The sequence below is a fragment of the Parasteatoda tepidariorum genome, chromosome X2 (genome assembly GCF_043381705.1).
Source record: "Parasteatoda tepidariorum isolate YZ-2023 chromosome X2, CAS_Ptep_4.0, whole genome shotgun sequence".
In the NCBI taxonomy this organism is placed as follows: domain Eukaryota; kingdom Metazoa; phylum Arthropoda; class Arachnida; order Araneae; family Theridiidae; genus Parasteatoda; species Parasteatoda tepidariorum.
The window spans coordinates 34,855,951-34,869,475 of record NC_092215.1 but is presented as its reverse complement, the minus strand read 5'-3'; the positions used below and the strand labels follow the sequence as shown (position 1 = coordinate 34,869,475).

Below are 13,525 nucleotides of genomic sequence, written 5' to 3'. Positions count from 1 at the left end.
TAAACATAATGTGTTTATAAGAATAATTTTTCGAAAGTAATTTCATCACTAATTCTTGATGTAATGGCCTTTAAAACACCTGCATAACACCTTTTTCGAGTAAAAATGAGGTAGATTGTCATATAAGCACAGAAACGGCATCAATAAAATTAACAAAACATGCATATGTTAGGAAATAAATCTTAACTATGTTGTTCTGTCAGTCATGCACCTCTTTTTCATAAGTTATAAATTAATCTGCAGTAGAAGCCCTAAAAATTGTGGAAGTTCCCACAAAATGCTTGAGAGGGCAATAGAAAAAGTAATTTGATTCTGCACAAGAACAAAACAGCCATAATTAATTTTTGTTTAATTTGTTATAGGTGTATACTATAAAACCGTCCCAATAAATAATGAATGTATGTTATTTCACAAATTTAATGTTTTGATAGAAATTTTGTCAAAAACACTCAATAGACAACATAGTAAAGATAAAAAGTTTTTATTTGAGATAAATTGGATTTTTAATACTTCATCTAGAATCATCTGATGTACCACAAGTCTTATTGGCTTTAAATCACTTTTGCTTCTTTATATTACTTAATAGAGATGTTTTTCACAAACATTACACTCAATTAAGTAAGCAAAATGTGTTGTTATATAAAAAAAATACATAATGTATTCTATAATTTTAAAATTACTAATTTCTGTAACTTACAAGATTGTGTTTAGTATATTCAAAATATAACATTTAGAATATTTCACACATTTTAACATATTATTCTTCGAAATGCAATATTAAATTCATCAATTGAAATTCACTACCAGTAGAAATGAAGTTTGGAGATAAAGCTATTAGCAAATATACTGCTGCCATAAAAAAAGCCTCCTAAAAAATTATGATTTCATAGCACTATCTTACGCAAAATTGTTTCAACCAATGACAAAACTTCCTGGATTTAATTTTTTTATGCACCAAGTGTTTCATATCACCTCAGAATCCTGATTGTACAATTTGTCCACAGAGAATATTTTAGCACATAAAATTGAATAAAAAAATTAAAAAAATCTAATGGTTCTTTCCTAAAAAAAAAAAGCATTCTTGCATTGAAATTAGCATGTTTAATCATGATTGCAGATAATGATTATACAAATTATAAGACATTTCTAGGAGATATTATTCTGACACTTTACAGGATAAGAATTATCCATGACACAGTTTAAAACATACATTTTTCTAACATACATACATTTTTCTAACTGTACATAAAAATTGTTAAAGTTACAATTTAATGTAAAAATTATCCATGACACAGTTTAAAACTTTCTACAATCTTCTATTATATCATAATAAATCTTAAATGTAACCAAACCACAGGTGAAAGAGAATATAAATACAACTTACAAGTGAACATAATATTGATGCTGAATACGGTTGGCAACTAATTTTGATTCTGGAACAGACCAATTAAGTGGAGTTTTTGGATCATTGCATAACACACGACATGACTGATCTACAGCCATTATTACTTCATAAGGCGTATTAACAATTCGATCCCCTCTTAAAACTTCACCTAAATAAAACAGAACAGATTATAGAGAATAAAACTGGATTACACATATATAGCCTCAAAAACATGAATAACATTTATATAACCTTACCACAAATTTAAATATCACGTATTAAAGGAAATTTTTATTATTTTGAGGATTTAAAATCATTGTCATCATCATATCAAGATAAATAATTAACATTGTAAAAGATTTTAACTTTTAGAAATTATAAGAGTAAAACTGATATACTAAAATAAATTTCAAACATTTCTTAACCATCTAAACATTCTGTTCACATTCAGGTACATTTTATAACCATTTCCTTAAGTCATTATTCGAGAAAGAGTAATTATTGAAATACACCCAGTAGCCGCTAAACTGAAATTAGGCTGCAGTTTCAGGAAAATTTTGTTCCAAAGAAATAGTACATTCTGAAAATTTAATATGCAATAAACAATGTACATTAGCATAGTAAAAAAATTGCAGGAAAACATTGTGATGAAAGTTTTGTGGATGTTATAAGGTTTTTAACATGTTTGCAACTTACGATAATTGAAACTGGGTTCGAAAAAAACTTTAAAAGAAAAAAAGTTTTTGTTTCACAGATTTAAACCAGTTTTCTTTTGGTTAATTTAAAACAAAGGGTAAAAATGCTTTTTTAATTTTGCACTTTTTTTCACAAATTAGAAATAACTAAACCAGTAAAAAGTATTTCATAGAAATCTATGTAAATAATTGATTAATATTTTGATTAAAGAATAAAAAAATTTAATTGTTTAAAGATAAATTTTTCGTATTTTTATTTACTGAATCAATAACGTATTTTAATATAAAGGAGCATGAAATAATGAAGACTATATATTTTTCAATTTAAAAAATAATTCAAATTAATAGAATGATGAAAAGAAATAAAAAAGACAAATGGATTGCATAAATATAAATATATAAAATAGTAAAAAGTATGTTTTAGTTCCAATGGTTTAAAAAAGAAATTATTTTTCACACATTCATTTTAACATAATTGGCTTTAATTTTAACAATATCCTTGCTGATATAGTGCAGCATTAAATAAAATTAAAAATATTATAAAATTTTAAATATTTTTATTAAACAGTTTTTTTTTAAAACATTATACAGTACAGAACCCGTTATCCGGAAATCTGAAAACCGGAAAACCAAAAAACCGGNATAGAATGATGAAAAGAAATAAAAAAGACAAATGGATTGCATAAATATAAATATATAAAATAGTAAAAAGTATGTTTTAGTTCCAATGGTTTAAAAAGGAAATTAATTATTTTTCACACATTCATTTTAACATAATGGGCTTTAATTTTAACAATATCCTTGCTGATATAGTGCTGCATTAAATAAAATTAAAAATATTATAAAACTTTAAATATTTTATTGAACAGTTTTTTTTAAAACATTATATTAAAAAAATGTAATTTGAAAGTATTACAATAATGAATATAACCATACCCAGACTCGTATAATATACACGATCGCGCAATGAACAGAGAATTTGTAACCATCTCTGAAATTTTTTCACTATTAATAAAAAAGAAAAAAAAAGAAAGTTGGTCTTTTTTTAATTCCTCAGGAGAAAAAAAAAGTTTTATGCTTTTTCCTACCAATGCAAACACAATTCTAATATTATGACCCTATGATTTAAAATCACTCATTGCAATTCCTATTAATGTAATTTAAGATTGTGCATAGTGTTTTGTATCTTGATAATTTTATATCAAATATCGTGTTTTGCGTGGCCAAAGAATACCTGAAAAGGCCTTTCCATTTCCCTTCTAACCTTCAGTAAGAGTTCGGCCCGAACATGGATGAAACATAGAGCACCTCCAAAACCAGTTCCACTGTCTCCCCTACATTTTTGGTGGGGGTACGTGTACTTCCTGCTGGGGTGTTAAGTAACCTGAAACTAATCGACTAACCACTGTCACAAAAGGGGGATCGCAACCTGCGGGGGTCAACTAGCTTTAAAAAGATATCAGAAGAAACTCACTCTAGATCTTATATTATGCTTTTTCTTTTTCTCAGAAAAACTTAACAAATATTTTTTTTAAACTCTAAAACGGCTTTATTTATTTTCAAAATGGTCTTATAATTTTATTTAATATGCACTTTTTCTAATTATATTTTGAATTGTTTATTATTTTGATTTGATTATTAAGAGAACTAATAATAACCAGAGTATTTAAATTTATAAAATTTTACTATGTAGTCATATGAAATTAATTCATATAAAGTAACTACATTAAAAATAAATTGATATTTTCTCTATAAATCAAATAAAGTTTGTTAGTTTTTTTCCAAATTGATTTGCTAATTTGTAAAACTTTTAATGTTAAAGTAAAACCTTGAGTTCAAGATTTTATTTTTTTATTACTTATTTAATTTTTTTCTTTCAATTACAATTCAAATACAAACATTTTTCGCAACCTTTTTTTAAATTATTTTTCGCAACCTTTTTTTTAATTTTAATTAACCTTTTTCAATTTTTTTAAAGATTGTTATACCATTTTGAAACTAATTAAATTCTACCACTTTAAAAAACTATGTTTACATTTAATCCATTGTTTAAACAAATATAGCAGCTTAATGTGTAAATATGATTTAGACTTAAACATTTGAATTTCGCTATTTGAATGAACTAAATTAACCTTCATTAGAAACTCACTTCATTTTAATTATTACTTCTGCTAACTACATTTATTATTGTATAAATAACTTCGAACTGGAATTATGATTCGATCTTAAAAAATAAACACTGGGGATATTTGCTATTTGTCACAAATTGAAACATCAAAATTAAAAATTATTCGATTTAATGATCACAAAATTTTAAATCACATTAAGACAGATCTAGTCTCTGATTATATCACTTAACTTATTCTAATAACTTAGCTCGGATACATTAAAAACTTCACCCACAAACTCATATTCATCATTTTTTCTTACATTATTTCAACTTAATTATAGTTACTTTAAAAACTTATCGCCAAAGACATTATTTAACAATACAAAAAAAAATCCTTATTGATCTAAAGCAGTTATTTAGTATAAATTTATTAAACTGCATATTTTGAGAGTGCAGTTTTATATGAAGTTTACTTTAAAGGAATAAAGGAAAATATAACTTACTTATCAAAAAGCAAATATTTTTTATTTATCAGCTTTTGGATGTTAAACGGTATTTATATTTTATCAAATAATTTTTATCAAGTAATATCTTGTGATTACTTTAATAATAAAGGAACTTCATTTTTAATTTTAAGCCTTTAACTTAAAATTATTATAACCCTAATAACAAAGAATAATGGTAAAAGTGGGTAATGAACGCATTTTATTTGTAAATGTCGTAAATAAAAGGACAAATAAATAACTTACAAAAGTATAACTTATTTCTAAGAAATTCCTTAAAAACTATCTTTGATAAGCTTTATAATTTTCTAAACGTAGAAGTAATATTATAAGAAAATTGATGTAACTCTTTCATTTCAGTTTTGAGGGTTCATAAAAAATACCATCATTTCTGTCGTAAAAATAAATTATAACATTTTCGACTAATAAGCTGAAGTGACAGTTTAAATTTATTTTTCTAATAGATCATTTCGATGGATCAATTAAAAACAACAAAATAAAACAATTCTATGTTGCATTTTAATATATAGATTTGTGAAGCTGCTCACTGTAATTAATATAAATATTTATCAAAATAATCGAAATTAATTTATAATCTTAATTATTAATTTATAATTATAACTCTTTTTTTACAACATAACAGATTGAGACAAGTCTACTTTACAAAATTTTATCAAATATAAAAATACAAAAAATTATGGTTATCTAGGAGATATATTCATATAGATGGTATGTTGGCTAACCCTGAGAGGTTTTCGTGTTTTTCCTCTCCATGTAATGCTTATGCGGTTCAGTTTTCTTATATTTTATTTAACTATAACTACACTAATTAAAGTTCGCAGTGCAGACATTTCTCTACTCAAAAAACTCTTCTCCATGAATGGCAAAGGAGGGTCAGGGAAGAGAAATTAAAATAACACATTGATTACATACTTTGTTCTATCAATATAAAAGAGCAAAAAATTGTGAATAAAAATTGCATTACACACTTTTGACATGAATTCGAAAAATTTCTCGCCATTAAATACATAAGATTTTGCATAATTACTACTCTTAATATATATTTTCAGAATATTGCGAAAAAAAGTTTTAAAAAGTATATTAATTAGGAATTACTGATTCATGTTAAAACAATAAAAAAAGAGTAATAGTTTCAAAATCTAGTGAATCAACTAAGGAATCAGGTCTGAAAACATCAAAACCAGTTCGACTGTCTGAAGTAACAAAGAGTAGCTTAATTCTAAGTATTACAACTTATTTTTATTTTTTAATTTATCGTGATGAAATTTTGTAGTGTTTATAATAATCACATTTCTCATTCTTTCTATTTCATCTGGCAATCAAACTGGTTTCAATATTTTCAGTGTTGCGCTCCTAAGCAGCGATTCATTATATTTTGATACCGTTTGTATTTTTCTCTCGTGATTATTAATTATGTCCACTAATGTTCTTTTATTTCCTTTTTTTTTAAAGAATTTTACAATATATGCGTATATTTTCATATTTTTCCTCATTTACTGATTAAAATAAAAATTTCATTATACTTTAGTATTCTTGTGTATTTACATTAAAGCCCTAAAAACAGGGTTAAGTGCTTGTTCATGTTTGGATGATGTGTGGTCTTGTGTACTAGCTATTTTTTTTCCTTACTGTGGAAAAACAAACTATCCCAGCTATTGGAGTAATTAAAACTATTTACGGAATGGAAAAATTGAAACCCTTTAAATTTTTTTAATGTAAATGTTTTTTTAAACCTACAAATGAGTGTACGATATATTTTTTTTTTTAAAAAAGGAAAACTGCAGTTTTGTGATGCTTTAAAGTATATTGGATTATCTTTACGTCATTGTCTCAATTTTAATTAATCTCACTTTATTCAGCAGCTAATTTTTTTAATTCTGAAACATCTTTAAAAAAAAAGAAAAAAAGTTTTGAAAAAAGGGGGAATAATGTATATAAAAAATAAATTCCACTCTCAAAATGAATAAAAACAAGAAAATTGCTACTACTAAAGAAATAAAATGTATAAAGAATGAACGAATTATCAGTAAATATAATTTTCATAATAAATTACAATCTTATAAAGAAAAAGAAATCTATCGGCTTTTAAAGCGTTCCCCATAACAGTTCTTCAAAAGGACAGAGAGAGAAAAAGATTTTCAAAAGGGAGCAAGACCACCTACGGAGAAGATTAGACCTCAATCGTCTGTTGGAGAACGAACTTGGGGGTGGAAGTTGCCTTCCTCTCTTACTCAAAAGTAGAAAGTGACTTGTGTTTCAAAGGCAATATTACAAAAAGTAATAAAGATAAAAAAAAATTTACCTACATTTTCGTGGATAGGAAAGATTGAAAAAATTATTAGTATTTTTTTTTTAATTGATCACTCCGATTCTTAAACAAGAAAAATCTATTCAAAGTATGACAAGCCTGCCATAGACTTTACATGTTAAAAGCAGAATTGAGGAGTCTGCTTGGTTCAACACTTTTCTCCCGGCAACCATGATTGGGGAAGCGACTTTCTGATCATTTGAGCTCGCCCCGTGTTCTTTGTATGCACGCAATTTAAAAGCCACCATTATGATTCGTGTTTAAGTGACATAATTAGACATCAAAATTTGTACTCACACAAATAAAACATTGAGTTGAAATTCCTGTTCACACGATTTTAAAATCTAACATTGAAATTCATATTCACTTGATTTTAAAATCAAATATCGAGACTTGTAGTCACGCGATTTTAAAATTAAATGTCGAGATTCATATACATGCGATTTAAAAATCACGTATTAAGAATCATATTCGCACAATTTAAATAAATAAATAAAACCTTGCATTGATATTTTGATTAAAACAATGATAACATTCTGTGGATAAATGCTTCGCATACATTCTTTTTTCTTGCTAAAATTTAAGGTGCTTTTTTCAATTATTTAAAAAAGTGTTTTTGTGAATTTTTTTTTTTACTTTTTGGATACCTATTTTCAGCTTTTTTGGTTTCTTACAAAATTAATCCCTTTGTTATAAATCAATATAGAATTCCATAAAAATCAAACACTTTTAAAAACTTTCATGATTTTAAACAAACTTTGCCTTAAATGCGGTGGCGACGAAAGGGTAAGAACTAGTTACAATAGTTAATCAATGGGCCCCAAAAGTTTTTTAATTGAGATCTAGTGTTCGCAGAAAATGTTTTGCTTCATCTAAGTCTAACCATATCGTGTATTGATTTGTAAGACGTCTGCATTGTTTTTCGGAAATCCTTTTTCTTTTTTTTTATTGTCGAGTGCAGCGCTAGATGATAATAATCTGATGTTAGTTAGAACATAGTCATCGCGAAGATGTAAATGGAATTATAGGCAAATAGTATGTATAGAATGATGTAGGTGAGATTGCATGGGTGACAAAAGTGGCGCTAATAAAAATGTGCCAAAAATGGTTGGTGAGGGAAAAAAACGATGAAGATCGGGTGCAGGTGCCTGAAAAATCTGTTCCAAATATTGCATATACACAATACAATTTGGTTTACTCTAGTAACAGAAAATAATTTGAAAATTAAACCATTAAAATATAGAAAAAAATCTTATTCTGATATGAACTTTTGATAGAAGAAAGCATTATGTATAAGAGTAGGACTGTATCCACAAGAAGTTAAATAAGGAAGCCCAAGGCAAATTAGAATATGTTTCGGCGAAGCTGGTTGAACACAGCATTGTTTGCAAGTAGGAATGATCTTTCTGCCATCCTCAAAAGTAAGGCACTTAAGATGACCACTTGAAAATCTGGCCAAAGCAATCTGGGTTCTTCGGTCACATTTTATGTCCAGCAGGGTACCAGGGATGTCCTATGATACCAGTGGTGTGTAGGTGATATACGCCATAATAGATGAAACTTGAATCTTTCAATGGAAAAGAGCGCCCTATAAGCGAAGAGAGAATGGTTGTTTCGTCACTTCCTCTTTTGCCAATCTGTCTTTGCCTCATTACCACGAATATCCACTCGTAGTGGTATCCGTTGGAGGCGAACATTGTGATTCTCAGAGATTGTCCTTAGTTTGTGCAGAATAAATGCTGGTTTTGTTGCTTGCAAAGGGCCAGCCACTTAGATGTTGCAGTGAGCTGCAGCTGTCTGATAAAAACCATAATTCACTAAATTCACTTTCCTAGGACAAGATAGCATCAAGCTCTACATTGATTGGAATTAGCTCACTCCTAAAGACAGAACAATAATCAGGGTTGCATTGTTTAAGTTTACTATCAAAGAGAAGGGTTTTAACGTAAATGCCACAGCCAGTACGATCTTTTATACAACTAAAATCAGTATAGACCTGCATAGCATCTAACCTGCATATCATCTTCAGGAATGCAGCAAATGATTTCCAAAGCCAACTGTCTAAGATGGTCGTCAAGGTGAGTTTGCAGAGGAATTCAAATCTAAGTAAGTGGAAGAAAACTCTTGGCAGTCCCTTAGAGGGATCAATACAAGTTTGGAATCATTAGATATAATACTCAAAGATACAAGTTTGGAATCATTACAATACTTAAAGCACTATCACACAAACTCAGAAAGTCACAATGCGATAAAATCATTCACAAGAAATCCACAACAAGACTCTAAGACCAAAAAAATAGTTAGACTATCTCAAAATGTGAATTAGTCACAATTTTATAACATAATTCTAAGGACCAGGAATAAACTTAACGATCTAAAATTATAAACTAGCCACGTTAGCCTGTATCAATTAATGTTTCTTAAATCAAAAATTTCTCAATTGAACCAATAGTTTCACATAGTTTATATGTATATTAAAACTAAAGTAATTAATGAAAAAATACAATTTCTTCAAAATATAAACAAAAAATGCAAATTTAAATTTAGTTTAAAATTTAGATTTTTATAATTCCAACTTACCTAAATTTTCAGATTTATAAACAACAGCTCCATTCTTTGGACGACAAAAAGGAAGAGAATAGTATTCGTAAGGAAGTTGAGTTAATGTACTAGTCATTTTTACAGCTTTTACTTCTATGCTATCTCCCTTCCTGAATTCAACAGGAGCAACACCAGGAACATAAAAGCCGTTTGTTCCTTCAAACAGGATGATGAACAAAGAAATAAAATAGCAGGCAGTAACATGGTTTATTCTATGTAACTGAAAAGTGAAACATTAATATTATTTCCTTCATAAAAGAAAATGAGTAAATGAAAGAAAGTACTTCATATAAATGACTAACAAATATAACACAATATAAACATTAGCCTTTTTCATTTAACAATTTTTATTCAATGAAAATTCATTTTAGAAAAGAAATTAATCTTAACTTGAGAAAATGCAAAAGTCTAATTTTTGTACTAACAAATTATCCTATTTAACACTATGTTCTATTATGTACTAACAAATTATTCAGTTTAGTTGTTCATTGAAGCTATTTTTCTATTAAAACATATTAACGACATATTCTACCATAACTATTAAAACCAACAAAAAAAAGACAAGAAGTCAGGCAGCTATTCACGTGTTATATTTATATTTAAGCCTATCATGAGATTGTTTTTCTTTCATATTTCAATGAATTTATGTCTCTAAACTTCAAACTTCTAAAAATCATTTCTAAAATGGGTTACTCAAATGTATCTTGTGTAAAACAAAAAAAATTAATTTATACAAAAGCACAATTTTCTTTTAAAGTAAGCAGTTCTCTTTAGCTTTACCATAATCATACATTGAGTTTTGTAATAAAAAACAAAGGATGCAAGACAATTAATTATTGAAGTGTAAATAGTTAAGGCATTATGCAAGCTTCATAGTGGGCTTTTTAAAAAAATCAAGACATTTTTGTAATATTCCAGACTACTTTTAAAAAAAGATTTTTAAAAAAAAGTATTTTTAGTATCACTTGCAAATTTTATCACAATAGGAATAACAACTAAAAAAAAAAATTTCTATTTCATAATTGTTCCGTTTAGAACAGAAAGTTTTAACTATAATTTAATTCAAGCATAATTTTTTCAATGCAGAGCAAAAGAGCATACTAGTTTGAAATTAACACATCAAAAATTATTATAATTAAGTTTCATTAAAAATAAAGTAGCAATTAGTTAATATTTCCTCATATTAATATATAGTTAAAATTTATAATTGAGTTCAAGGCTTCCTTAATCAAATAATAAAGGTTTTAATCTTGAAAAGAAAACACAGTGAATAAGACACTGAACATTTTTGTATGAAAGTAATTCAAGCATAATTAGGGATGAGAGTGGTCAAAGCAAACAGGAAGAAATTCAAAAATATATCCATAAAAAAGAAGAGGAAGAAACATGTATACAGTACAATAACTAAAAATTTGACAAAAAAAAGGAGAATCTATTAATTTTAAAGGTACAATATAAAAAAATTTCCACAACCGATTTAGAAATTTTATTACTCAAATATTGTACTCTAATATTTATTAAATTTGAATGAAAATATACTATATATTGTACAAATAAAATAAATTTCTTTAATAGGAGTCTAAAACTAGTAGTTTTTTTAAAAAATTACAATTGTTTTTCAGTAAACATTTCTTTGATTGTCATTTGAAAAATTGCTTTATTTTATTTTATCGAAGAGCGATTTCTCTCTCAATTTATTATTAAGGAAATTCCTTAATCAAAAAATCCTGAGCATTTTAACAAACATTTGCTTTAATGTTCTTTTCTCATTTCTACCAATCAGTTTTCAACAAAATATGATGTCATAAAATCAATTTGATTGACATAAGACAGTTTTAAAGTCATCAATAAGTACTTAAATTTAATCGAGCATGATGTTATTGACACACAGAATTTTCTAATCAAACAAATTCAATCTAAAATGCACTTTTCATCAAAAAAAATTCTGATATTTTTAATACTGTATTATGAAACATACATAATAATTGGAGGAATATGATTGCCAAATTATTATACCTTAATTTTCTCATAAATCTTTTATTGGACAATGTCGCCACATGATCCATATGAAAATTGGGGTTTCTTAAACTAGCTCTCATTAACTGTCACAGTGCAACAAAGCAACTAGCATGTGCAGACTGAAACTGTATAGCATTGTTGAAAAGAACTTTAAATATTTATAATGATAATGGCTTGGAACTTTTCAGAGCACAAAAAAATATAACAATAATTGTACGGTGTTTACTTAATTACAAAAATTCATTGAATCCAGCATTTCTCTATCCAACGTTATATAAAAAAACTCTACCTCCAATGAATCGATAGGGCAAATTCTCTAGTGAAGAATGTTGCTTGTTTTTTAAATAGTTTAATCATGAATACAGCTTAGCTAAACACTTTGAATAACAACAATCAAACAAAAGTAAATTATTCTTGTTAAAGCAACCTAATGCTTGTTCAACAGTACTTTCATACATTAAAAAAAAAATCAAGCCAACGGGATAAGAGGCACAGTAAAAAAAATTTTTCAATGTCATGTAAAAAAAAGTATTGCAGAATTTTGCTGAATTTGCAAGCCTAACACACATATAAATAAAATAAAAATTTCCTAACAGAAAGTTTGCACTCCTACTGGCAAGCAGTTTTGCTAATTCAACGTATATGTATGTTATATTACAATGTATATGCATATATGTATTTACAATAATTGAAACAAATAGGATATAACAAAACTTATCTGATAAATTATGTTTAGTTCAAAAAGTGATTTTAAAAGGCCAGGTATAGAAAATAAAAACATCTTATAGTATAAAAATTTATTAGAGCAGATAAAATATTCTACAAGGTAAAAAATGTAGTAAAACACAATGATCCATAGGTTCTAATGAAAAGAAGAAAAAAGAAGTATCTTAAATTTAAAGAAGCATTTAATAAAAAATAAAAAAAATTCAAATATTATCAGAATAAAAATTTGAATAAGTTTCAGTGTTCATAATTCTATTGCTCTTTATTGATTTACATTTACATTTAAAATGCCTTCAACACCAAAAAATTTACAACTGACACCGAGATAAAACAATTTATATATTGTGTTAGATTTTTAAAAAACTTTCAAAATTGCTTTAAAGCAAAATAATATGAATAATAATGAATAAATATTCAAATTTAAGCTACAAAATTAATTGTGCTTAAAATTAAATTCCAAAACAATTCACAGAATTTAAAGGATACATAACCAAGTAATCAGATTTTAATTTTGCGTGATTTAGGCCCAACACCAACAGGTTATTCCATTCAATATGAACTGAATAATATCAAATTTTATAAAATAAATGATTTTTTGATACAATATAGTGAACTAAGTATTTTAAATACAAATTTAATAATTTCAATTTGTAGTTCATAAATGAAATTGTTCAAAGAAATTTTAGTTCATTTTTTTACGTTTGACACAATGGGCCTTTAATATATAAAAAGCCTTATGTATATTAAACAATAAAAAGTAGATCATCTTACTTACATTTCTTATATGCATTTTTACTGAGTTATTCAATCAGGCAGATGTACTATTCAAATAATAAAATCACCTAAAAATTACAACCTTCGTACGTAGGCAACATACGAAGTATGAACAAGAGTAATTCTTAGCTAGTCCACATTTTCTCACAAATCCTGTGGATATAAGATAATAAAAAATTACTCAATTGAAAATATATATATATATACAATTTTGATAATGATCTAAAATAAAAATCATGATGTAAATAGAATGTGCAGCAAGTAAAAGGGTTATGTATAAAATAAATAAGTTTTATCACATAAAGCCATTGGAGCATGCTCCTAACATTTTCAACATTCAAGTTGTTATGGTCTGGTAGTTAATTTTGAGCTAAAACTACGAAT

The 13,525-nt window shown here is 26.6% G+C and overlaps 1 protein-coding gene and 1 long non-coding RNA gene across 2 annotated transcripts in view; both read right to left on the bottom strand.

The window, feature by feature from the left end:
* Nucleotides 1-13,525, bottom strand: part of LOC139427292 (uncharacterized) — a 297,439-nt gene that overhangs the window by 256,714 nt on the left and 27,200 nt on the right. The window lies entirely within an intron of this gene.
* Nucleotides 1-13,525, bottom strand: part of LOC107455895 (transmembrane 9 superfamily protein member 4) — a gene marked incomplete in the record, with an annotated part of 43,937 nt that overhangs the window by 23,341 nt on the left and 7,071 nt on the right. Inside the window, 3 exon segments of the mRNA XM_043039713.2 lie at nt 1,385-1,553; nt 9,602-9,842; nt 13,143-13,294. Of these exon segments, the coding sequence (XP_042895647.1) occupies nt 1,385-1,553; nt 9,602-9,842; nt 13,143-13,157 (425 nt within the window).